The 27745-nt window shown below is 40.3% G+C and overlaps 1 protein-coding gene across 1 annotated transcript in view; it reads right to left on the bottom strand.

Annotated features, from left to right (window-relative positions):
- wdr70 (WD repeat domain 70) overlaps positions 1-27502 on the bottom strand; it is a 42678-nt gene extending 15176 nt beyond the window's left edge. Inside the window, exons 1-13 of the mRNA XM_084935214.1 lie at positions 27417-27502; positions 26204-26263; positions 26004-26087; positions 25819-25918; positions 25474-25693; positions 24265-24324; positions 23625-23758; positions 21939-22092; positions 17616-17692; positions 10210-10384; positions 898-997; positions 351-435; positions 105-243 (exon numbers count right to left, since the gene is read on the bottom strand). Of these exons, the coding sequence (XP_084791340.1) occupies positions 105-243; positions 351-435; positions 898-997; positions 10210-10384; positions 17616-17692; positions 21939-22092; positions 23625-23758; positions 24265-24324; positions 25474-25693; positions 25819-25918; positions 26004-26087; positions 26204-26263; positions 27417-27441 (1413 nt within the window). The 5' untranslated portion in view covers positions 27442-27502. The remainder of the gene's footprint in view (positions 1-104; positions 244-350; positions 436-897; positions 998-10209; positions 10385-17615; positions 17693-21938; positions 22093-23624; positions 23759-24264; positions 24325-25473; positions 25694-25818; positions 25919-26003; positions 26088-26203; positions 26264-27416) is intronic.
- Between the last annotated feature and the right edge of the window lie 243 nt (positions 27503-27745).

Raw genomic sequence — 27745 nt, 5'->3', positions numbered from 1 at the left:
TTATGTGTTCAAGGTCACCGTTTTGTTTGTAACTAACATATCATATCAACGAGCTGGAAAACATCTTGTTGCTGTGGTTGTTGGGGATTTGAGGCAGAACTTACTGCGTTGGTGACATCTATTTCGTAGACCCTCTGAAACGAAATGCGGTCAAAGAAAACAAGCTTCCCATTTCCTTCATCTTTCTTCACTGACGTCCCCGTCACCAGAAGCTTGTCATCTGGGCTAAAACAGCAGTCGGTCCTAACAGGGAAAGTTACAGACATGCATTATTGGGTAATAATGCATATGTAAGCACTTACAGCAACAAACAGGCAGATTATAATTAAGATGACAGTTAAGACTCTCACATGGAAAAGTAGTTGGTCAGACCATTAACTCCATTCACTGGCTTCCTGAAGTTGCGTATATCCCACATCTTGAGAGTGTCATCGCCTAGGGGGGAAAAAAAATAACAGTTGGGGACAAAAGGCAAACTGTAAATTGTGAGTCACCACAGACAAAACTTTTCTGAAGGTTATTTACTTTACTATAGTGCAGCGCATCCTCCTTAACATAGAACGAGGCTGTATGAGTTATTTTTCATTTACATTACAGAATAATGTGAAGCGGAGGTCTCTTATGCAGAGTTATTCCAGTTTACCTTTGTGCTAGACATCTCTTCTCCAGATTACATACCAAGCTAAGTCTGCAGGGTGTTGCTGTTAATGATCCATGCTTATTTGTATACTCAGACTGAAAAGCCACTGCTTCCCAACAGTGATCTTTGACCTTAAAACAGACCCTCTTAGCTTGGGTATTGATGACCAGAACTTCAAATTGTGGCTGTTAAGCTTGGCAGATAAGGGTAAGGCTTTTTTAAAAAAACTTTATTTAATGTTCTGGGTTTTTTTTTACCTCCACGTGAAGCAAGCATCGTGCCATCATAAGAAAAGCTGAGGCACGAGGTGTCCGATCCTGGGATGTGGGCTTGCCGACAGTGGAACTTTGTATGAACCTAGAAAGACGGAAAAAGAGAAAGCGACGCATTAGCGACATCACTTTCTACAAGCCATGGTGCAGATTTATGGTTTCATAATGATGTATATTACAACTGCATGATACAGATCCTATCTAAAGATCCCAGTTCACTTCTGTCTGTTTTGCAAGTGACACAAATAGAAAGAACTGGACAAAAATGTTAAACATGTTAATATTTATCACATAAACATCACAGACAAAGCGACAGCTAGAAAAAAAATGCGATAAGTCTTGATAAGTAGTTTTTCCATAAACACAACGTTTTTTCAGTCAATATTAATCATCAGTGTTAAAAAGAGTTATTACAACCTCTTGATAAACCACTGCATAGAACTGCCACTGCTCTGCTTCAGTAGCAAGACATTTTAGTCTTGCTGTAGTAACAAAAAGACCTTTTCATTCCCTGTGTTTTCCAAACAACACACGGTTCCCATTTGCACTATGAGCACCAAATTATATATTTAACTATATAAAGCCCTCTTAGAGCCTATGAAATACCAACAAGACACCACACTCTCCACTCTTTTCAGCAAGACCACAGACATTTATCTTGGCAAGTTTAAGTCCCTGCCTGACAGATGGTATTTTGATTTTTTCCTACCTGAAATGGTATTGTAATACTCTTACTGCACACAGTTTAGTAGCCTGCAACAGGCAAAAGACACACTATCACTGCCAGGGGTCACTCTTTGGTATATTAGCCATCTTTGAATGAGTGGTTTGCCACAATCGTCACCCAGTAACAACAACTAGCAATGCACAATATCAACAATTCCACTTCTCGACAACATGTGCAACAAGCATAGATGACAGTAGCAGCTAGTGGAGTGGACAAGATTATTTTTCATACTCTACAAAGTGTGGCGATTAAGTATTAATTTAATAAAATATGTTCCGTTCAATTTTTAATTATTATTTTTTGAGGAAATAATTTGGCACAGAAATTGTGAAATATTAATGGGCTCTGGTGCCACTAATATATGGATTTTCACAAGGTTCTGTTTCTGAGCCCTTAATTTCTATTTACACGTTGACACTTTGCCATAATATTTCTTTTTAAATCCTTATCATTTTAAGAAGCTTATGTTCAGTAAGAGAGATCTATGTTCAGTTTGGTTCCAGTATTCCTGGGTGCTCGGGCTAATCAACCGTTTATATCAATCTCAGCTCTGCAGTCATCACTTTGGCCCAATCATTTTCTTGCCTGCCTTCTGCGAGCCAATCAGCCTCTGTTACATGTGCTTTACATGCCATTGCGCTTATGTCATTCTGCCCTTTGTGCATCCCGCCTCAACTCCACCTCATCCTAGTCAGTAAGAGACTGGGTTGATCAGCCTGCTTCATCTCTGCCACCGCCAGTGATTACACACTGCCATGAAATGCTCATGACACATTCCAGTAACTGGTTGGCATAAGACTCTAAGCATTTAAAATGAAAAAGTTTATTATCATGGGTCTAAGTTATGCGTAATTACCCTCGATTTTACCCATTACCATTAAATACCTCAGTGCTGACTAGCATAATAACTGTTATTCAGTCATAATTTTCCATTGGGTAAGAAGCCGCGTACACCCTGGACAGGTTGTCAATCTGTCACACACAGACAGGCAACCAATCACACCCATGTTCACACCTGCAGTCAGTTTAGACTCATCAATTAACCTAATCCCATGTATGTCTTTGGACTGTGGGAGAAAACCCACAGAGACATAAAGAGATCCACACGGGAAAGTCCACCTCAGACTGGATTCAAACCCAGGACCTTCTTGCTGTGAGGCAACAGGGATAGCCACTGCCTCCTGTCATATAATTTTCCAGTTTAAGACAGAAAAATGTCAAAAACCATTTTTATTTGGCAGGAATTTAGAAACTGTACTTTATGCTCAAATGTGAAGATTTCTTTTGTCCCGTGTGAATGTAAACTGAATATTTTTTTTGGGTTTGATTTTTGTTTTTACTGAATCAGCATATTAGTTGACTTTTGAAAATAACTGTTATTTTGCTAAATGGGTATGTGCAATTCTAAAACAGAGTTGGTACAGTTACATCCCAACTGGCTACAGGGCAAAAGCAGCTACAATGAAAACATAGGGGTAAATTGCACATCGCAAATTACAACCTTGAGGCAGCGTTTTCACTAAATTGTGAGTAAAGTTCTGCCCTTGTGAACATTTCCTTGGGATGTTGCTATATACAGAATGAGAACGTGATCCTACTCATCTTGGCTGTGATGACGAGCATGTATCAGTGAAAGCTAAGAAGGCTAAATGGCATTTCATTCGAGGTCATGGTATAGAGGTGAGAAAAGACAGAGTGAATGGACTTATCTTTGTAGTCTGCAGGGTAAAGACAGATAATAAGATTTAAACGATTATTCCTGACGATTCCCAGCCAATTCAAACGTCTACCCTGTATAAATAGTGGTTCCCAACACGCCTGTACCATTTCTTGCACTTCCTGAGTGCAAAAAGAGCAAGAGATTAACAGGATTGTAGATTTTCGTCTAGAGATGTTTCTTTTCCATTGCTGATTCATCTAATAATTTTCCAAATCAATCAACTAGGTGTAAAAATCCAAGAGCTCATGGGGATATCCAGAATGCTTGTCCCTAGTAACCATCCCTTCTCTCTGCTCCCTCCCGTTTACTTCCCAGCGCCTTTTACCTGAGAACAGTCAGATTTCAAAGATCGATCATTAATAGGCGCTGATGAAGCAACAGTCTGGGAAGTAGGCTTGCTAACACTCAAACAAACATAACCTTGGTTTATACAGCTCCACTTTCATTAATCCCAAACGGAATGCAAATAAATCAGTGGAAAGAGAGTTGCAGCAACGCAGGCTTTAGACCAAAAAAAGAGACGGATAAGGAATTTGAAGTGAGCGCACAGTGTGGAAGACAGATAAGGCAGAAATATAGAGAAAAGCTGGCAAAAACTGCAGGAGAGAGTGGAGCGTGAGGTGAATGAGTGATGTGCCCTGGTGATAACAGAAGGAAACGAGGCCATACTTCACTTCCAAAGTAAGTGGAGGGAAGTTATTAACTTGCACGAGACAGATAACACTGTTACCTTGGACTGTAGATAACGTGGATTACACTTCTTCAGGCCTCAGCCATTTAGTCTCTGTAGTCTCTCCTGGAATAATTTTCTGCTCCCCATCATCATTTTACTCATAGATTGCCTCTGACTTATTTCCATTTTTCTCCACAATTATCTTACAAATATCTGCCTATTCATTTTTTACTGCACCAAAATTGACTTGGTGGAAAGTGCGAAGCCAAGAGGTCAATTTAATACAGAAACTAGATTTTTTTTTTTTTTTATCTTAAGCAAGCTATTTCAGTGCTAATAAGTAGCAGATAAAACATAACATATAATATGCGTAGCCCTTGGAAGACCCCATTTTAATCCTGCAATCACTTGCAATGACCATTGTGACTACTGAGCTTTGCAAATGGGCAATAGGGGCGTATCCAAACATGCATTCATGTAACTCTGCACCCGTTCTATGCATGGCAACCACCAACTGGGTGGAGTCAGGACACTGTGAACAGGAGGCTTTTGCTCATGAACCATTTTCTTGTAATTATCTGTTATTGCTCAGTTACACACCATGAAATTAGCCAGCGGAGCAGATATGAACTGAGGCTCCTTTTAGGGGTTTGCAGGAAAATGTGCATAAGCGGTGCAGTCTCAGGGTGAGAACAAATGGCATCAAACATGTAAATATTACAACATAAATATTCAGCGAGAGGAAGGTGATGAAATCTGCTTTACATAACTCCACGAAAGAACTGCACAGATGTGCTTTTTTCCCCCATCTGAATCAACCTGTTCCGTGACCTCAAAATGCACAGCCGCAGTTTTCGTCAGCTCGACTAATAAGAAAAGTTATTGTACTTGTTCAACCTGTGATGAATCACTCCGCGATGTGGTTTTTCTTCTTCTTTTCATCTGACATCTTTCTCCCTAAGATGAACACCATCTGCTGTAAGCACACGCTGTGTTTTGACCCCTTTCATGTCCTTTTGTTACATTATACTTTTGTCTGTGTTTTCTTTGAACTGAAAATACGTTTCAGCACTTCCTTTTGTCATCCAAACAAACAACCAGACAGCAGATAGGAAAACCCTTGCCTGAATCTGGAGTAAATTATCAAAAAATGAAAAGGAAAAAACTGAGAAAAAGATGCTAAATGGGTATAAATATAAGACAGAGGGTTTTGTTTTTTTATAAATAGTTTATACAGAAACTGGGGAAAAGCAGGACCTTTAATAGGTAGTTTGTGGTTGTTCTAGATGCATACTGCAAACATACACCCCCGTCAGCTATTTCTAGATCATATACTGCTGTTGTGAAAGCTTGAGTATTTATTTACTGTCCTGATGTTGGCTGGCATTAGCAGATGCCATTGCGTTTGCTTCCTGTGCTAATCTACACAGCCGGCCTGTGAAACCAGATTCTCGTACACTGTTTGAAACTTCACTCGCGCCTTGTGACATCCTCTGTAAGCTGTAGCCTCTTCTCCAGCCAGCAGGCACGAAGCTAAATGATTAAGATTTTTTTCAGAAAGCTAATGTGCGTATTTTTATAAACAGCATCCAGTAAATTATGAAAGTCTTCCATATATGCATGCACGTATGCGCGCACACATTCGGCAGCACGAGCTGATACATAGCTGAAGGAACACAGCATTGGGTTTCATCCTGAGCAGACTATGATAACAATCTACCGCAGCGCCAACTGTTCCAAATCACGCTATCAGAGCATTACATAAATACTGCAGGGCTCTTTATCTCAGCTCCTTTCATACTTTTACAACAGCACACCTGAAAGACTTGATGAACAGTGTTCAGTTAGTCTCACATCTCATTCTGACCTCTGTTACTCCCTGAGGATCGAGTGGCCAAACCACAGTCCTAACAGCTGCTCTGATCTTTCATGGAAATCAACAAGTGGTGGTGGCGAAGAGGTTCTAGATAATCCAAATGTTCGCTATGGTAAAGTAACTGTATTCCTCTATGTCTCAGTTACAAAAGGCTATAGATGGCAGGAATATTTTGCACATGCTTCTCTTTTCTTCCAAGTCCTGTTCAAGGTCAAAAAAGGACACAATAATGATAGCGTTGGCATTGCTTTCCTGTAAAACACTTCTCTAACATCTTTTAGTGGACCTATAGACTGTATGTATAAGACTGAGATAGTCTTGATGTTTTGAAAACTTACATGATGAGCAAGGGGTGGATCTGACAGTAATCTAAAAGCGAGTGACACTAGGGTCATAAATTCAGAGAACAAAATAAGCTATAGGCTTCTCTATAATGGGGATTTCTTTTTTTCCCAATTAGAAGAGTTGCCTCCTGCTGGGTATTAGAAAGAATGCAGGTTTAAGGCACTACCACACTGGTTTCACTTTTCAGACATGTCTAATCGTTGATACACAGCCTATGAGAGGTCCCATATACAGCATAGTCAGACAGAGAATCAAAGTGTGTGGCAATGAGAAAAACAATGAGCAAGTCAAAATGACAGGACTAAGCTATGACTAAGATGTCATAAATGTTTATGATTATGATGTCTCTAGAGTGCTTGGTGGATTTACTCATTTTTAGATGCTCTCACGAGTTGTCAAATCCTAGATCATTTAGAAACACGAGTTGACTTTAAGAGGTTCTGATCGCCTTTCCTAATTTATCTTTGAGCACCCACTGGATTTACTACTTTACAGTGAAAAAATGTTCTGAAGGTGCGTTAATCAAACTTCTAGAGGACCCTGCACTGAGAGGTTCATGGCAGTAAGCTATTCAGTGGCATTTTAATAGCTTCCCTTGTAATCGGTGCTAATTTCGTTGACCAATAATTTTCATCACAGTTTTATTAATCACAATTTTTTTTCTGGTGAAAGCAAGACGATAACTAAATAAAAGCTAATGCACAAGTTAAAAAAAGCTGATGAAAGGTGTTAACACTTTCATCAACGAGCAAAAACGAGAGGCATGCTGGAGAGACGAGATCCAATTGAAACTAATTAAATTGTGTAGAAAGGTGGGACGTATTTGGAAGTGATCCAATCAGAAGTGATGTCCTTCTATGGAAGGTTAGATGAGCACATTTAATCTGTCCCCAGGAAACGGTACAACTATTTACTGTACTCCCTGTTTCTAATGAAAACTCAACAAAATGTTAACGCTTTGGAGGAAGAGAGGGGTGGACATATGGACACATTTCACACGAAGCAGGTCTCACAGGTAAAAAAAAAAATGTTTACACTCTATATTTTGGTCAACTGAATCAACTTTAGATTTAGTCTACTGTAATCTTATGGCATTTAGCCTAATAAAATGAAAAAAATTCAGATGCTTAAATTATGAATAAAACTAAATGGCATTTTAGTAAAAAAACAAACTATGACTAAAACAACCTCAAAATCTTTTGTCAAGATTAATGCTGCTTGTAAATATATTAACTTCCCAAACAAAAACCTGATCTATGCTATGAATTTTTAAAGGTCTTTTCCTAGTTTGAGGATCTCATCAGTATATTTGATGTCTCTGGCAAGACAAAAACCTTGACTTACTAATCATTAAGTAAGTCAATGTTCTCACACATGTAATAATGAAGTCAATAATGAACTACCTCTGAATATCTTTCTTTTCAATTAATATCTCTATTTCAGATCAAGTGGAAAACTAATTTCAGCTATGTTCAACTCCTATGCTTACCAAACCCGAAATCCACAGAAAAAGCAGTGTTATAAGAGTGATTAATGGAATGAAATTGAGTCTGGACTCTTAATTACTTTTATATCAAGAGCAAAATAAGATCAAAGTAAGACACAGCAGGACCAGCTTAACACTTACTGATTGCTCTTATTCAAAAGCTTGAAAGTGTGGCAGATTTTTTTTTCTTTTTGCTTGCATATCTGATTCACCACCTAACCGTAATACTCTGCACTGTGTAGTTTTTCAAAACCACCTCTTTTGGGGTCCCACTTTGAAGTCTGGAAACATGTAAGTTCACCTATGACGCCATAACATTCCTTCAGGTCTCTGTGGTAATGTTTTGGAGCAAAAAACCTGGACCATCAATGCACCCAGTATCACAAAGTGCACATTACCTGGCAACCATTTAAATGCAGTCTTGCAATCCTGGCACCGACCCCTTTGGTCAGGGAATGAACATGCAATCACCCTCTGTGGCAGTCCACCGAGCGAGACCTACTTGACTCCCATCGCAGGATCAATCAACTCATGTCAGGGTTCAAGAGCGCGATGTGTCACTCTCAATAGCTTCTCTTCAGACTGAGCCATAGCTCAAGGTCATGTATGAGATTGATCATGATTGATCTGCCTGCATATTCTTGCCATGAGTAATAGTGGCAATACAACAGCAGATAGGCCTCATTTAAAAGCAGGGGGAGGGAGCAGCAATAAAAGCATCGGGAGGTCAACTCCTTTTTAGGCTTGTGGCTAAATTCGAGTCAGCAGCACAGGTTGCTGATTAGGGCAGAGGGCACCAACTAAATTCTTGAGCCATTCAGAGAGGACAGGCACCAGTGGTCAGGAAACAGCCATGACTATTGTAAGCTGCTATGGGACGCAGGGTAAATATTTAGCTTGGAGAAGGAGGGGTAATAAATTTTGAGAGCTTTAACCCAATTGCAAAAAGCATGCTGCTGTGAGCAGCACAGGGGTGGGATGATGGGTGACTGGAGCAGAGAAGGGAGTCTATATAAAGTGGGGTTCATAGAAGCAAAGACATACAATAGGAAAGCCGTTAGAGCCACACACACAAAAAAAAAGCATACAAACTACACTGTATTTGATTATGAAGCCGGTTGTTGGATTAATTAACATGACGACTACTTCCCATTTCCCTAATCTGGATAAGCCTTTATGCCCAATGAGTCTGTTCCAACTCACTCACTACAGCTTACTATTACTATTTCTGTTCTCACACAAAATAACAAAAGCATTCACCCCTGACCACAGATAGAGCTGAACAGATGAAAGGATATGAAGTGGAACAAAAGAATTAGAGAACAAATGTACTGAAAAATAACTTATTATTCTTCAGATAGTTAAAAATAGACTTATACCGACAAATAGTCAAAAACTGTCCTTAAACTGGCTTCTATTAAGCAGTGTATATGTTTAATAGAAGCATAATGAATAATCCTTATTCGATTTTATGTTCAATCCTAAAATGTACGTTTTCAGCGTTTAAGGACTCTCTGATGACAAAATATCAGCCTATAATCTCCCAGAATGCAATGATGCCTGCTAAATTGATTGCTGTAGGTCCACTAAACTCTTTTTCCCTTTCTCATCTTTCCATCCATTCATGGAGGTAAATGTTTTGTGTGACTAATGAGAAGAACAATAAACTGTCAGATATGCCTTATCTGATAAACAGGAAATAAACCAATAAACAGGAAACAGCAGCATTTGGAGCCCAGGCACTGACATCACATCACTGCGACAGTCATGAAGGAGAAAAGATGAAGCAAATTAGTAAGAAGACATTGAAGAATGTGTTACGGAGTAAGAATCAGTGAAAAAAACTTTCGAGTCACCCAAAAGATCTGATGGACGTCATGCTTTCTCAACCCTGAATGGAAGTCATTTTTATCAACAGTGTTGATTTGTCAAATAACTCAAATGAAAAGAGCCAAATAAGTGAGCGCACTGCTTGCCAGAAGCCAAGATCAACTATTACCTCAACGATGTGAATCTTGAGGAAAGGAATGTACACTTTGATCACTTAATTGCCTAATTACCTAATTAAATGGAAAATGTGCAGGGGGAAATTGTGATTGGGCCTCCCAGCAACTTTCATGTAACTCACCTCAATCATTAACCATCAGTTAATTCTGTTACGTAAGTAGCTCTTTCAAGCCATGCTAGGGGAGTGGCTCTAGGGGGGTCATAACATGTGCTGGCTTTTCCCCCAGTATCAACATCAGATCAAATATTTGATCACATCAATACTTCAGACTGGGCTACTTTCAGTTTAGACAAAAGCATTTTAAATTCTTTGGGCTTAGCGATTTGCCGACCTCTGACCTCTCTGGCCTGTGACCTGAGTCTCATGACTCTGTACTTGAGCCCATAAGAAAACAGACATCCAATGTTTACAATCCACTGCACATTGCCGGCGGCAGGCATGCGTTTGTGTTTTAAAACTCACACTGAGGTTTCTGTCCCAGATCTGGATGGTGCCATCTTGGCAGCCCGCTGCGATGAGCTTTCCGTCGCGGCTGTAGGTGCAGCATGTGGGGATGACCTTCTTACCCTGGAAGGAGCGAGGCTTGAACACAGACTTGTGCTTCTTCTCTGAATTAAGGTCCCATGTGCGCACAGTGCTGTGAACAGACAGATAATTTAATTTATCCTAACCCGGTTGTCATGAATCACTCAAAAAACATCCGTCTCTCACAACATATTTGTTCTTTAACACCTGCATCCACCATAATAAATCAGAACTGTGGCGATACGGTGTCCCCTGTCATTTCATGAAACTTTAGGTCAGGCAGCTCTGTGACGCAGGGTGAGAAGTTTTGCAAAGAGCAAAACAGTAGATCAGTCTGACAGGTACGTCTGAAGCGTCCATGAAATCCTGATTCTCTTTCCTACATCTGTTGACCACATTACACAACCTGGAGCACTGAGAGTGGGGGTTTGAATGCAGACCCGTCGTAAAATACAAATGAAAGATTTCATTCCAAAACATCATAAAATGAGAGTAAAACAATAAGCCCTCATGGATACAGGTCAGTCTGTGTAACACTTTACAGTTCTTTGCTGGATCGAAACCAAAAATGGGTTTGAAACTTTCTGCGAAGGCACCGTTAATGCTGTACGATGTATTCATGCTTTGGAGCTACATATGCTGTCATAAAGAGGATAAACTTATTTATTGATTGATTTATCCACTAAAACTGCATTATGACAAATGTTGCTAGCTTAAAATTCAAAATAAGCATTCATCTAAAAAAAAGCAACAAAAATGCAGTTTTAATACTTAAATTTTTGTACATTGCAAATAAATATAGAGTTTAAATGATGCTTTTATCTGCCTTTCTCCTTAATCTAGCTCTGCATCATCTCAGACTGATAAAGTAAAGACGGCAAAAAAATGATAACAGCAGTAACTCAGGTGCCCACCAGTGATGAGACAGACTTCACCTCCCACATTTATTTATTGGAAGGGTGTTAGTACACATCGACATGCCAGCACCTCACATGCTCCCACCAACATTCGTGACAGACACGGTTCACCCAAATGTGTCTGTGAACCCACTGCCTGCTTTAGTGGGTATCTTGACCTCTGGGTCACGGGGTCAGCAGGGGAGTATAAACATACAGGCAGGGCTGCTACTAACAGCCAGGGAAGGATTCCACTGTGGCCGGCTACAAAATCACAGACACACACACTCAACTGTGTTTGGATAAGTCTAACAATGTGATACAAATGCCAGCTGAAGACATATGGTTTGAGTGAAAACCTGCAAGGGTCAAATAAAACTCTGATGCATAGTTGTGTTTAAATCCACATAACATGAAAGCTGTTAAATCACAGAAAAGAAAAATCCTGCTGGGAAAAAAGTGCAAAGGCCACATGTATAAAATCATATTTTCCAATGCAAACTGGAGGCTTCTGCACTGTACAGTAAGCTGTTTACACAGCAGATTTCCATGTGTATGTGTGTGAGTGAGGGATAAAGAGCGATAGCCACAAACTCAGTGACATATTGGTCCACCTGCTGCCTCACACAGACATCTCAATTCTGTTTACAGGAGACTGTGGGTGAGTGTCAAGCCAACAAAGACAACATGACCTTTCATGTACCACACAAAACCTGGAATGGTATTTATCGTAAGAAACTCTTTCCAAAACATGGCATTGCTGGCTGTCAGAGGGATAGAGCAGAGAGGCTGGAGCCCACCAGTGCTGAGCAGAGCGTAAGTGATGGGGAAAGACTGCACACAGTCACTTGTCGGGAGTAAGATGCTTGTGGGAAACTGAGGGCTATCTAAAGGGGTTCATTTTAGTTTTAACCTCCTAAGACCCGAACTCTTCCACGGCATGCATTTTTAATTTCTCTTTGATATTTGGGCATATTGGGGCCCAATGAATGTAAAAACAAAAAATTACCAGATTTTTTTTTTACCTTATTTTTGTTTTTAAGAAAAATAAGAGCCACATATGAGTATATCCGTTTAAAATTTTGATAGAACAGTAGCAGTATAATGTACTTGTAAGTGGATATTAGGCCCTTGTAGAGCAAAATTCAGTATTTTGGTCTAAATAACCCAAAATGGATGGTTGGGGGAGGGGGATAACAGGTATATATTTAAAAAATGATACACAGCATGAACAAAAAAACATTAGCAGGTAATAACATTGTCATTTCCCATTTTTCAAAGGCCTGTTTTCCCTTCAATCAGCAGCCCCCTTTTCTTGCACAAACGCTTCACAGGCAGAGGGGTGAATGCAATAAAATGAGACCCATTCAACCTCAGTCATGCATGTGCACTTTACGAGGTAGCACAGTCGTTGACACATCAACTGAGGAGTGACAGCTCCCTAGGCCCCGGGTTTTATCTGTACATCAGGTTATAGGCCCAGTGGGGGTGACGGCTGCTAGGATCACCTTTCCAGATTACGGGATGAAGAAGAGAGACGGAAAAGAAGAGTGTTCGTCTTGTATAAGGTTGTTTATTGGTCGAATTCCAGTGATAGGCTGAATTGCCTGTTTCCTGGTTGACTGACTAACTGGGGCTCTGTTATGAGAAAGGAGGATTAGGAGGGAAGATGCTCAATCTTCCATCACAGCTAAAGAAGATAACAGAGGGATTTAGGAGGCATGCACACAATTGTACCCAAGCAATGAATCAAAAGGAGGAAGATTGTGGCCATTGTGGCACAGATGGGCTGTGGGTACAGTGACAGACTCATTCACAAAACTTCACAACATTTTCACAACATTGTTTCTGCTCACTAGCAAGGCGGGTGAGACCATACACTACAAAAGGCAAAATGCCTAGAAAAATGTCTCTTGAGCTTGAGTCAAGGCAGGTTTTCAGATTTAATCAAGCAAAGGTGTGATAAGTTGCGACCCAGTTCGCTGACAAAAGAAACAAACACTGTATTTCACAGCTCTCACAGTAACAAACTAGAGGCTACTGTCAGTCAAAAATTCAGCCATGGCTCTAAATTGAACAAAAAGGATTAATGCACTCCTTGAAGCTATGGTATGTGCATTCGTGGGCAGAATATGGAACACTTGCAATGTAAGGTGGGAAAGAGTTAGCTAGCAGATCATTACATGAAAGAACCTTTTAAAACAAGCGCGTTCATGCTCACAGGTGTACACACAGGTGCTCACACACACAAACGACACCCTTTTTGGCTCCTACCTCAAAGCACACTGTGTGCTGTCGATCTTACGTGCTGCACAATAATGTTTAATATTTAGTATTTACAGTTATATTCCCATATATCATCGTGATGTTGTTTACTCTATTGCTCTCGTTTTCTTTTTTCATTCTCAACAGGTGAAATTAAAAAAGCATCTACTGTTATCTATTGTTAGCTAGTTTATTGTGATGGTGTTGTTTTTATTATGTTGCTCTTTGTTGTTTGTTTTCTCTTCTGGTTTTTTTATCTCCATACAGGTGATCCAGGTGTTTTGTTTGTTTTTCTTTTTTTTTCTTCCCCCCTTTCTCACCATCTCTTCTCCCCTCTATTTTTCTTTCTCTCCCTCTCTTTCTTTCATTCTTTCTCCCTGTCCTATCCCCAGTCATGTCTGTCCCATCTTTAAAAAACGAAAATAAAATAAATTCATAATTATAAAAAAGGTCAATCAAATGGACCAATATGGCAAGGCCATGATGATCCACTTGGTAAAGTAAATCCACTTGGCATCTTTCTTGGCCTTCAGACAACAATTCTGATGGCTAAAGATCCAAACGGGACAGGCAAAAAAAAAAAAAGGTGGGAAAGAGTTGGAGATGTGCTGGACTGTGGATGAACCCGTCCAGTTCAGTGAATCGCCCCAACATGTTCACCCACACTTTGAGGAGTCATTCCTCATATATCATCCATTTAACTCTCCTTTCCTTTAAAATTGAAAGTAAACCATTACCAAGGGCACTGAAAAGCAACTGACTTGCTAATTTGTCAAGATTCGAGTGCTAGAAATGATCAATTAGCGCTCACAGCAGACAAAAGCAGAGAGTGAGAGACAGAAGTACGGCCTTACACAAAGCCTAACCAAAAGTACCATTCTCGCAAAACAAGATGAATTACTACCACAATTTATCCATGCGTTAAATCACAAATCTGCTTTATATGACTTTGTGTTTGTCGATGCTCTCTAGTATGACACATTTCAAATCAAATGTTTAGTTTGAGCACATGACAAAGACAAACAATTTGTCAGCAGTAAAAGGCCCTGCCATGTTGTCCTGTGGGTCTCCTTGTATACAGCTACACATACAAGTCCAGCTGCAGCCCTGACAGCAGGCCAGCGCGAAGGGAATCCCTGGCATTCAAACCTCCTGGAAACATTCCTCAAATTGTGTGTATTTGTGTGTACACATGCTCAAGTGTGCTTCAAGACTCGACAGAAGTAACATGTGGGCCCAATTAGAACGTCGCCATTTGTCCTGTCCTCTGTGCTCCACTGGCTGAAATTTCAGTCGCAAAAAAAGGAACATAACATGGATTTTTAACATTCTCCTAGGCACTATAAAACTACGTACGTAAAGCCAAGAATCACCAATGTCCTATCCTTCAAAACAACAACACAAATCTTTCCAGTGTTATACTTGGTAAACTGTTTTATGCAATGTGGTTAGTTAAGTGTTAAAGATTTGGTGCATTAGAAGTTTAAAAAAAAGCTCCTAGTATACACCAAGTCACAGCTATATTTTAACTTTTTTACTACTTCAAGATCAGCCCTGCCAAAGAAATACTTCCACTGAGAGTTAACACAGAAAGTATTGCTTTCACTTTCTTGGAAATAAAATCTGTGGCTTTCAAACATTCACCAAAGACTCAGACGCAGTTAAAGTTTCTTCATACTTGTGCGGTTTGTTCCTCAGGATCAAACATGAATACTGTTGGAAAACACTGTTTCATTTTACAACTGCACGCTCTCAAACAGAATGACAGAAGAATGTGAAATGTTGACACACACAGCGCAACACTTTTCACTGACTGACTCGATTCGCACAGTTCTACTGAAGCCCTATTCAAGCCACAGTTTTTGAGAACACCCTGCTGCTATATTATCAGTACTTCCCTCTCATCCACTTCCTCCCAGGAGGGGAAAAAAAAAAGTATGGGTTAATGAAATCATTCAAGGCACTGGGAGGTAGCCCTTAATGAATGAGATTCCACACTACTGGGGGATCTTTAATTAAGAAGCTGGGCGGTCCAGTGATCATGCTTAATAACCTATTCAAGTAAACACAACAAAGAGCCTCTAACTAGGCAGAAAGACCTGGAAAAGCCTGGATGTTGGTCTAATATTGAAGCAGACAGACAGCAGCTGACAGCCTCTCATACTACTGGCCAACTGCTGGCCCATTCTCAAGACGTCCACTGACTACCGCCTGGCCCCTGTGCAGAATCCATACTTATTCACTAAAGTGAATGAAGTGGATGGTGAGACAAAGAAAAGGAGGAAGACCGTCCTTAATAACTGAAGCATTAATAATCCATGCTGAAAAGCATAGTTGTCTATAAGGTTTCAGTGATGGTACTGTGTGTTTCACACCTTCATGGCAACAGAACAGTCTCATTAATGTAGACAGATCCATAGACAGTAAGATCCTCAACAAACCATCTGTGATGTTGTAAATCGCTGAGTAAACCCACATAAATTAAAAGTGAGCAAACGAAAGGAACTAATATGAAGGGACAGCCTTCCAAATTATTATAGCCTGAGTCAAGCAAAAAAAACCCACAAATATATATTATTAATATTTACGTTATGGTGGCAACTGTAGTTTAAGCAACTTATCACACATAATGCAATTTTAATCATTCTTCTGCAAACCTTGTGTGCTTAAAGTTATCTGTTTAGGACTTGTAGTAACATGCAGTTTGCTCCAAAGCAACAAAAAGGGATTTTTGATTGAAAACATTGTAGGTTCAGGGACAGTGTGTCCACCAATAAAGTGAAATTCTGCACCAAGTTGCAAAGCACATTACCAACACAATCAAGTGCATGCACAACATGGGAAAATGTAACCAGGAACAACCTCCTCCACCTGTAAATCAACATAGCCAGCCCCCCCCCCCTTTTCTGTCTTTGCCACATCTCTGAGACTCAGCTTGCCACACCGACTGGGTCTGCTGCTGTGAACCTCTCCCGCATGCAGCCCCTCTGCCTATGAATGGCTCCCTGTGCGCTCCTCTCTGCTGCTCTCCTGTTAGCTGGCCAGGAGAAACACCCAATGCTAACGTGCCAGGGGAGGATTTCCAGAGCCTCAATGAGAGCTAATTAAACCAACCTCCACATCTGGGGGAGCAGTAACACTGGTAAACACTGGGCTGCGGGCTGCCCGCAAAGCCGGGCCCTTGTTTCTCCTTAATGATGATAGCCCTAGGTTTCTCTCTACTGCTGTCTGTCACACTCTCTTAGACTCATCAATGTGCTGTAGATTAGTCATACTCTTTGCCTTACAAATGTTCCCGCACACCTATACACAGGACAAAGAATTACAGCTTCTACAGGTTTAGTGCTGATTTAAGGATGTCGCTGACTGTTAAAACTCTGCGGTCTGAAGCAAACAATATAAATATCTGTGTATGACAGCGGTTGATCTGGTCTAAATCACTGCATACAAATAAAGGGCTCCATTTGGACAACATCCAGTATAAATATGCCATGTGCAAACACACAGCTATGAGGCCATGCTACAATCTTCAGAGGCATAGTCTGGATTAGAGGACTCCCTGCTGGTGACGGAGGGGATGAGAGCGAAGAAAAGTCTGTTCGGTGAGAGCATTACTTTGAAAATCTGACAGTAAGAATTACTAAATATAATGCTGGACATTAATTTCGTATCAAAGAGGTGTGGCCTATGTATGATGGGTGTCACTGTGCTATCAGCAGTGCTCTGAAGATGAGAAAGGGTATTTCTCACTGACTGCATACTCTTCAATGTCCTGGGGGACTTTCTCAATGATTATTACTATAAATGGCACACGCTGGTTTGTAAAACAGAGACTCCTTGTTATGCCTGTAAATAAAGTGTACAGGAAAGTAACCATTTCTCCAGAAAATCTTTTAGACAGTTATTGTTTAGAAAGACCAGAGGCTTGTTTTCATTTAAAGAGATAAAATCAGCCAAGATTAAAACTCACTATACAAAATACACATGCTTGGTGAGTCACAAAGAGATTAGGCCCATCTAAAAGCCATTTCTGTTTTCTCCTCCCTGAAAATCAAGACGGCTCACTGTGAAGCTTAACAACTGGATCCACAACATGTGCAATGTAACAGCGCGAGAAAGACAACGGGGGCATGGAGGCTTCTGCCTTTAACTCACAGCTTACAATGCTTGGTTAAAACTTACCCATCATTGGAGCAGGTCATGAACTCTTCTTTAATCTTGGGATGCCAGCACCCACAATTAAGCATAGCTGTGTGGCCCTGAAAAAAAAAAAGCATAACGTGAAGATAAACAAACGCACACTTTTAACAAGCACTAAAATGACCCAATATCCTGTGGCTGGCTTCCAGTGGCTTTATTTATTTTGGATCCAGTGCGCAGCAGATATTGAGAGTTTCCTTTTCTTCACAGCAGTTTTTAAACACTTTATACTCAAGGGCAAGCCACAGAAATAGTAGCTAGCATGTGCTGTTAGAAACTTGAAAGGAGATTAAGACATATTTCATAATCGTGCGCACAAATAAAGAGTAAAGACAGCTGTTGTTTTTCCATTTTGGCAAAACTTGCAACACAAAAGGTCACCAGATAATTAATCCGATGGTGAATTTTCCAGCACTGTGCATTACAAATGTGAGTTCTTTATCCATATCCTTAATTAGGTTACACTGTAATACATTGACTTTACATTAACGTTCGGATTTCCTCGACATAAGCATCGCTTTACAACTGTGCTAGTGAACTCAGAGGCCCTGGAACAGTGAGCTCTTTGCTCTTTGTAACTTCTACACATTTCCTCTGCTGGAGAGTCATGTGGAGAATTACTCATAACAAATAACTTCAAAGCAGTATAACCCAGAGAGAGGCCTCCCTGGCTGCCAGGTCAGAGTGGAACACTTCAGTGTGCTGCGAAGGGGCTTCGGGCAAGACATACTGCTATTTGACAGGATGCTCAAGAAGCAGAGCCTTGCTTGAGCAGAAGCTGACCAAATGGCATTGGTATGTGTGGATCAGGAAGAGGGCCTGTCTGTTCACTGTCAAATACTTTAACAACACACCATATTAATAACTGATTAAGAATAATTGCATATGACCTGCTGTTTTATGACTAAAAAGAACTACAAATTGCTAAGCTGTTAAATTTTATGGTAAAATATGCACTCGCTATATGATCAGGAAAGTACAAATGGTCCGTGAAGCCCCTCACTAATTCCTTCCTCTGTGCAATAACAGTAACCTTCAAAACAGCTTTGCATGAGCGTGAAAAAGGCACTAGCTTCCTTTAAAAAAATCAGATTCATCCTTCTCCAAGTGTTCAAAGCATAATGCATCACTTTTTTTTTTAAATTAGGGCAAATGTCATCCCAGAATTAAAAGAAAACTTTTCATGTAAAGGAAAAAAAATCTGCTTTTTCACAGGGTTTAATGGGATACCTTAGTGTCATGCAAGAAGCTCTCACCTGCAAGGCGTAGGGTCTGTGGTTACTCAAGTATGGGGAAGGTAATATTTTCAAGCAGCTAACTGGAGAAGAACTTACCACTGGCATTGAGAGTTAGGACAATAATCTCAAACTCATCTACAGTGGCTTGCAGAAGTATTCGGCCCCCTTGAATTTTCCCACATTTTGTCACATTACAGCCACAAACATGAATCAATTTTATTGGAATTCCACGTGAAAGACCAATACAAAGTGGTGCACACGTGAGAAGTGGAACGAAAATCATACATGATTCCAAACATTTTTTACAAGTAAATAACTGAAAAGTGGGGTGTGTGTAATTATTCAGCCCTCTTTGGTCTGAGTGCAGTCAGTTGCCCATAGACATTGCCTGATGAGTGCTAATGACTAAATAGAGTGCACCTGTGTGTAATCTAATGTCAGTACAAACAGTTGCTCTGTGACGGCCTCAGAGGTTGTTTAAGAGAATATTGGGAGCAACAACACCATGAAGTCCAAAGAACACACCAGACAGGTCAGGGATAAAGTTTTGAGAAATTTAAAGCAGGCTTAGGCTACAAAAAGATTTCCCAAGCCTTGAACATCCCACAGAGCACTGTTCAAGCGATCATTCAGAAATGGAAGGAGTATGGCACAACTGTAAACCTACCAAGACAAGGCCGTCCACCTAAACTCACAGGCCGAACAAGGAGAGCGCTGATCAGAAATGCAGCCAAGAGGCCCATGGTGACTCTGGACGAGCTGCAGAGATCTACAGCTCAGGTGGGGGAATCTGTCCATAGGATAACTATTAGTCGTGCACTGCACAAAGTTGGCCTTTATGGAAGAGTGGCAAGAAGAAAGCTATTGTTAACAGAAAACCATAAGAAGTCCTGTTTGCAGTTTGCCTCAAGCCATGTGGGGGACACAGCAAACATGTGGAAGAAGGTGCTCTGGTCAGATGAGACCAAAATGGAACTTTTTGGCCAAAATGCAAAACGCTATGTGTGGCGGAAAACTAACACTGCACATCACTCTGAACACACCATCCCCACTGTCAAATATGGTGGTGGTGGCAGCATCATGCTCTGGGGCTGCTTCTCTTCAGCAGGGACAGGGAAGCTGGTCAGAGTTGATGGGAAGATGGATGGAGCCAAATACAGGGCAATCTTGGAAGAAAACCTCTTGGAGTCTGCAAAAGACTTGAGACTGGGGCGGAGGTTCACTTTCCACCAGGACAACGACCCTAAACATAAAGCCAGGGCAACAATGGAATCGTTTAAAACAAAAACATATCCATATCCATAAACATATCTTTCGAAACCCAAACCAAACCAGAAATGGATTAAACTGGCAAGACACTGCTTGCTTGCATGGAATCCAGTTGCCAAGTAAATGAACGCATCTCTTAGGACTTTAAGATTTCTCCTTAAATTATAAAAAAAAAATGCAGTTCTTTGAATTTAATGAAACATTTTTTCCTACTTCTGGTGTAATCATCAGAAAATAATGGAAAATTACTCTTCTCCAGTAAATGCATTATGCTTCTCAGGTTCACAACAACAACTTGCGAAAGACTAAAAAACAGCAGATATCGATAACAAAAGTAAGCGCAAAGAATTATAATGACAAACAGACAAGAACGGATGGGCAAGCCCAGTTTTTTATTGTCACAATTTCCTTAGGCCAGAAAAGTGTCAGCGTTTACATTTGGGAATACTGAAAGAATAAGAAGAATAGTTTATGCAAAAATTGGAACTAGTACGAAAATTATTTTCACCTCCTGATGGAAATTTGTTTTGTCTATAGTATTTATTCAGAGAAGTATCACTGACAGCAATACATGTTCAGGGAGACAGAAGCAATACCATGTGATCATACCGCATGTACATACAGTGCAGGCCTGCGTGTGACAAATCTCTGCACACAGTGGGGTTAGTTAGGAAGGAAATTAGTTTTTGTCAACAGAGACAGAATAAAAGCAAGGACTTAATTATCACATAAGACACAGCTAATTGACTGGGACACCGTCACCCGTCCAAAACGCATTTTCACTGAACCAAACTCCCCCATCAGCACCAGATGTGACCGTGCAGGACAAGAAAGTAGGACATCAAGGAAAACACTATTTGCGATCAATGGGCCTTCACTTTAAGTGATTCATATGGGTGGTTTAAACCATGTCTAAATGCAGTGCAGCAGGCACAGATGCTCATTGACTACCAATATGGCCTTTCTTAAACACAACAAAATCCAAACATGGACACTCAATTAGGATCCTTCTTTGTAGATTCAGGTATATGCAAGAAATGAACCGCGACAGTCCCGAAAGCATGTGTTCCTCTCTTCCTGAGTGCCGCTGGCTTCTCACACAGCACACACATCGTTATCCCCACATACAAAAACAAAACCAACTACACATTGCTACCATTATGCACTGGCAGGGTCAACCCACAGCGCAGAAGAACAGATCATCCGCTGCATGTTTGGAATTAGCAGTGAAATGATAGCAAAATGTATCGTAAATATCTATAATAATAACCAGACTGACACAGTGATTGTGCATGCTTACAAATGCAAAAACAACAGACAGGGAGTTGTTTTTCTTCATTATCGGGGTGTGATGAAGACTTTTTAGTGGATACATGTAGGTCGCTTTTTCCTTGCTCCAACTATTTTATAATTTTATCATGTCTATTAAATATTTTTATAATTCTAATCAAGAGAGTGCCTCAGGAAATCTCTTTGTTAGACTTGCACTTATTGAGTTGTTTCGCCGTACTGATGAGCACCTGTTCTATGTCATTTACAGAACCACGCAGCACTTTCTTTTTATTTATATTTTCTGAAGAACAAATTTTTCATGACTCAGATTAAAGCAGATGTGGAAACTGTAACAGTGGAGTAACTTTTTGGCATAACGTGTGGCGTTTGACTGCAGTGAGCGATTATTACTGACATTTCTAGTAAACTCGTGTGTTCATTGCCACTTGTCTGATCCTCTTAGAGCGCATTGTTATTGTTTCGTTAGATTTTATTGTAGAAACTGACAGTCAGCAGTTTGGCATACCTTTGTGTTAGCCATATCCACAATGTACTGGTCTCCTTTAACACACTCCATGACACTGAAGCCATCACGGTCCAACACCTTGGCCTGTGCATTGCCCGAAACCACCAACATGACATCACCGGTGATGCTGTACTGCAGGGCCTTGATCTGATGGCTGAGGAGACACAAAAACAGCACAACAAAGACTGCTTCACTAAAACATTCTTATATAAGAAGCTTTTAATTCTTCACTTTTTCAGGCACAAATAAACACCAGATACTTGCAGCTATACGAACAAAACATCTCAACATCTGATGTAGCTGATTATTTGTATGACTGGCCTACAACAATAAACAAAGACACCCAACTATAACAACAGCAGAATATTTCTAATAAAGTGTTTTTAAAGCATAAAAAACAAAGCTTTCACAGAGAAAATTATCCACTGATAAGAACTGATGTTTAAAAATAGGGGCGGGGTGCTGACATTGCGAGGTTAATGTGCAAATGCTTATTAGTCTGGAACCTCTCAGTTCTGCTTGGAGCATTATCAAAGGGCAAACCCTACAAACAGTTAAAGCAAAACAAAGCGAGAGGTAGCAATCAGCACCGGAAAAATGTAAACATACTACAGTATTCACTGAAAATAACCCACCCCGTTTTAGATAAACGCTTCTGATTGGTCGAGCAAGGGCAAGACCAGATGGAAATCTGTTTGAATGTGAGATCAGCCAGATGCTTTCTGTCAGAGCAAATGAAACATGAGCCCTCAGATTCATTCCCAGGCCGAGGAAGCTTCAACAACTTTCTATATGAAGCCCGGCTTGTTAGTAAACCAAACAGACTCCTAGAGCATCCTCACACAGAACATGACATCGTGGTTTGGGAACAGCTGTGTGAAGGACCAAAAAGCTCTCCAGAGAGTGATCCGTACAGCAGAACGCTGCTGCAGGATTGCTCTCCCCCCGCTTCAGGACACCTACACCAGGAGATGCCGGACTAGAGCAGCGCAGATACTGAAGGACCCGTCCCATCCTGGCAACAAACTGTTCCAACTTCTGCAATCTGGTAGAAGGTTCCGCATCATCCGGGCAAGGACAGAGAGACTCAAGAGGAGCTTCTATCCCCAAGCCATCCGGGCCCTAAACACACACACACCCGACCTCTCACATCATCTATAATTGACTGAGACAGGACTCTCTTCCAGACACTCTAAACCAAGGCACAATGTACATTCCAAATTCCTTCCTTCCTCTACCCCCCCCCCCCCCCCCCCCAATGTCAGGCTACATTTCACTGTGTGTTATACTTGTATAACTATGCATGTGACAAATAAAGAACCTTGAGATCACACTGTAATCAAATTAAATGTAGCGTTAATAAGGGGAAACCTGCTCCAGCTCAGCCCACTGATTCCCAAAAGCAAAAAAGAATTTGATCTTTGATGATGGCTTTAGTTAAACACGGAGTAAACACACATGCAAACACACAAACAGACACATATCTTAACCATCTGCTCTCAAAAGGCTCATTTTGCATGAAAACAGAGGATGTCGCAGAGTTAGCATGAGGTTTGGTGATGTGTGTGTGTGTGTTTGTGAAAGTGTATACACTCTGGCACATGGAAATGCAGTCAGTGTAGTGGATGTTTACATGAAATTAATTATTGAACACGTGTCAAGGAGGTGTGTTGATGTTCTCAGTACCACTCGCAGGGCTGCAGAGATCTGAAGGCCTGCAGAGCCTGGTCCATCCCAGCAAAATCCCAGAATCGAACGTCATAATCATATCCACCAGACACCAGGCGGGCTCCAGAGGGGTCCAAGCCAAGAGCCGACACCTGAGGAAGCAGTATGAAAACCAAGAGACAACTTATGAGCCTGTACAACTCAGAAATCAAGCCGCTGCTGATTACTAGTTATAATACTAGAAATCTTTTACAATACAGTCATGTTGGCTTTGTTAAAAGGCACAGAAATAAATACAACCCAAATATTTTAAGTTTATTCTTCAATAATTTAGAACTAAACTGTTTAAAGACTGAAAAAGTGCTAGATCTGGATAACAGACTAAACAAAAGCAGAAAAAAAATCATCCATTTTCTCACAGCTAGAAAAGTAACAGCCTCACAGCCGCTCTTTTGGCTAAAATCAGTGAGATAAATGTTAACTGAAAATCCAATGAGAGGCCTCCGAAACCAGATGTTTGTGTGTGTGTGCATAATATAAGCAAAAGTTGTACTGTTTACAAGCTTGTGATAAAAATAGAATTTTATTCAATGTCAACTGAGAATAGAGTTGTCACCAGCTCTAATTACTGGCTGGGTGTTAGAGGCGAAAGCCTTACCGTTTTAGTGCCATGCTGCAGCGTGATCTCATGAGTGTCTGGAATTTTTTTCACTGGATTCTGGGGCAGAAAGTTGATATGAACGTGAGGAAAAGGCAAAACAACACAAGTCTATATTATGTCGATTGATCAAAGTGCAGCAATATGTATGATATTTTTACATTAAAAGGTTGTGAGTCTAAGACATTTAACGACAGAAGTCATATTTGTAAATGGTTAGAATCTGAGATATTGTGTAGATAGTACTTTCCTGTAAAAAGCAATACACACATTCTAAAAATGCTTCTAATTAAAAATTCAGATATTTTAGGTGTCATTGTCCTTTTGGTAATGTAAAGAAAACAAAGGAAAAAAGCACAACTAAGAAAATAGGCAAAATGTTCACCTTTTATCGTGTACAGTGCAACACTAACAATGTTAATCTTTTCTCCTGCTGCCATCTTGTGGTTGGATTTTTTAAAAACCTCAAACAACACAATGTTGGCTTTATATGTCAAGATTGTGATCTGTCACAGTAGGAAAATCACACTATAAATTGGCTTATAGTGAAAAGAGCTTTGAGTGGTCAGTATCAATGTAAAAGCACTGTGGAAAAAGCCAGTCCATTCCATTCTTCAGTATCTGGGTCCTGTAACTGTGCATGCTATTTCACCGTTCAAATAGCTATTCATTGTTTATTTTTATTTACTTTTATTACCCTGCAATGATAATAAAATAGTTCTTTTAGCGACACAGAGACAAGGTTAAGGGAATGTAACCAACGCGGAAATCCAAAAATCCAGCAGCTCATAGCCTAGTGGCAATTGTGCCACGTATAAGGAGAGAGCTGATTGGCTGAAAAGTTATCTTGTACAGGAAGAGAAACAAGAGCAGAGTTCACACCAAAGAGGAAGAGCAGCTTAAAAAAATCAACATCTTCATAGTTTTTAACTCTTAGATAATTCATGGCAAGCTAAACAATGCAAAGCGCATGCACAAAGAAGGGTAACTCACAGTACACAGCTACACCATGTAAACATGGATCTGCAAAGCGCTGTATAACACCTATGGACTACTAACATACCACCATGCCCCAACATTTACTGAGAAAATCTTGTTTTCTTAATGAGCAAGAAGAAAGTCGACACTTTAGACAGACTAAGTGTAATCAGATATATGTAGTATGCTGTAATTCGCAGCCTACTAAGAGATTGTGTAATTCAGACATACATCATCGTCGTCATCTTGTGCCTCCCCTTCTTCATCATCGTCATCATCACTGTGAGCCGTGCTGCCTGTGTAACCTGGTGGAAGAGGTGGCCCTACGTGCTCATCATCATCATCATCGCCCTGCTGAGCTGCATGCTGAGGAGGCACCGGTGGCCCGATAAGCTCTGAGTCTGAATCAGAATCTGAGCCACTGTCACTGCTGCTGTCGCTCTTCTGGACTCTAAAAATGATAAAAATAAATAAGACAGACAAAGCAAAACGTATTGTACACTTAAGTAGACAAATTGGAAGCCAGAACAGATGTAACAGTCAGTTAAGGATAAAACCTCATAAATGCCTCCCTACCTGGAAGAAGCAGCTTTTTCTCTCTGACTCTGGACTGACGGTTTGACTGACTTGGAGCTCTCCCCCTCCTCCTTCATCTCTATCTCCTTCTGCCGCTCCTCTAAGGACGCAATGATTCCAAATGCAATTAAACTCATCATGACTCCTAAGCAGGGTTATCACATTGCCAGTGATGAAACACTTACCTATCACACGCTGACTCCTCTCGATGGCTGTTCGCCGGGTCTGCTCAAAAATGGCATCAAGATCAAATGTGCGGGCTTTCTTACCTGGAAGATAAAAAATAAAACTCGATGTATGACTGCAACAACTCAAATTGTCACTTTATCAGAGAATACTTTTTTTACGTTTATATTTTCTGACAAGTGTGCTGGACTACACATACCAAACCCAGAGAATCCCATGACAGATGCAATGTCTCCATCGTCACTCGTCTTGCCTGTTGCTGTAAAAGAGGTCAGTGCCTTGTTTACAGTGTTTGACTCCATAGTGACAATTTCCTTTTCAGATCGCTTCAGAATGCTTAAAAATGAAAAGTAATTCGATTTGGGAGGGTTTCTGTTTTCCTCTGTAGAGCAAAGAAGAGCTTCAACAACGTGTTTCAGTGAGATTAGGCAGACCAGGAAAAATACTGGGGTTACACAGACCTCCCAATTAGTAGACTCCACAACTAACTCCTGAGCCACTGTTCCTGTAGGTGTAATGTCCAGGTAACCCAGTGGTTTTATCCATATAGTGCATCAACCATTATATGGCTATGAAAGACATATATGTTGAGAGAGCATCTCTAACTCTATTGTTTATGCTTTGTTTAATACTCCACACTAGCAGCGTACACACGGATGAACAGAGGTATCCTCCTATGTCTACTCTGAATGTTCCAGTAATGTACAGTATTTCAATCAATAACCCCATCCTTTCCCTTTTCATTTATCATGATGTAAGACATGTAAACAATGTCAGTTCATATGCCAATATCCCTTAAAATCTGTCCCATTATTAAAGACTGGTTAAGGTACAATTATTTTATTTAAATTGGGATATAACTCTACATAATCTACGGACTATGGGGCTGTGAAAGCTAACAAGCAAATAATCATGTCCAAGAAATACTGATACCGACACAACAACCAATTTCCATATTGGCATGGAATTCATTCCGGGATTTATATGTAGGCTTCCGATAAGTGTGTTTAATCCACTTCAAATGTATTACAATATGAAAATACGTATGCTGTCCTCATTTCAGCTTACACAAAAAGATTTACAACTAGCAGTAGCTGTTCGTCTCTCCCCTTTTAAAGGGTAATAAGGATAAGATCAAAAGGGATAAAATGGGGGTAAATAAATGTGTGAATGTTGACAACAACTCGGCGTTTCAAACTATGCTATGGGAAACAGATCTCACATTATAGAAAACATTAGTTAAGCTAACAAATAAGCTAACAAAAAGAGCAACGTTGTCCATTTCTTCACATGTTGTGTTACTAAATTAATTTCACTAAGAACTCAGGACAGAGTTTATTGTAAGTGGTCATTCATGTTTAAAATTAACATAGTGTCCGGCTTACAGATAGACAAAGGCAAAAAGTTCCTACCTTCATCTCCTCTTTTGGAATCCATGTTTTCAAATACGAACGTTACCTTTGACCTCCGGACGTTCTCGTTGTCCGTCTGCTGTGCGGCTCGCAGCGCCGCTGCTGGTGTGCTTCGGTATGACCTTGTTTTGATAAACCAATAAGTTGTCCAAGCCAATAAGATATAAAGTAATAATATTTAGCTCAGAACAAAGCATCGATGAAACAGAGGAGCTCACAATTCTTCTAATGTTCGAATTCATTGCAAACACTGGATTTATTTAGGGTGCATTTTTGTGGATCCATTGTAAAATAAGCTTTAGGAGAAGAAAGTCACTGCTAGTTAAAGG

Source organism: Perissodus microlepis, chromosome 7 (assembly GCF_051167445.1).
Source record: "Perissodus microlepis isolate ML-2025 ecotype Zambia chromosome 7, ASM5116744v1, whole genome shotgun sequence".
Lineage (NCBI taxonomy): Eukaryota > Metazoa > Chordata > Actinopteri > Cichliformes > Cichlidae > Perissodus > Perissodus microlepis.
The sequence above is the reverse complement of the archived record's forward strand: the minus strand, read 5'-3'. Positions and strand labels throughout refer to the sequence as shown.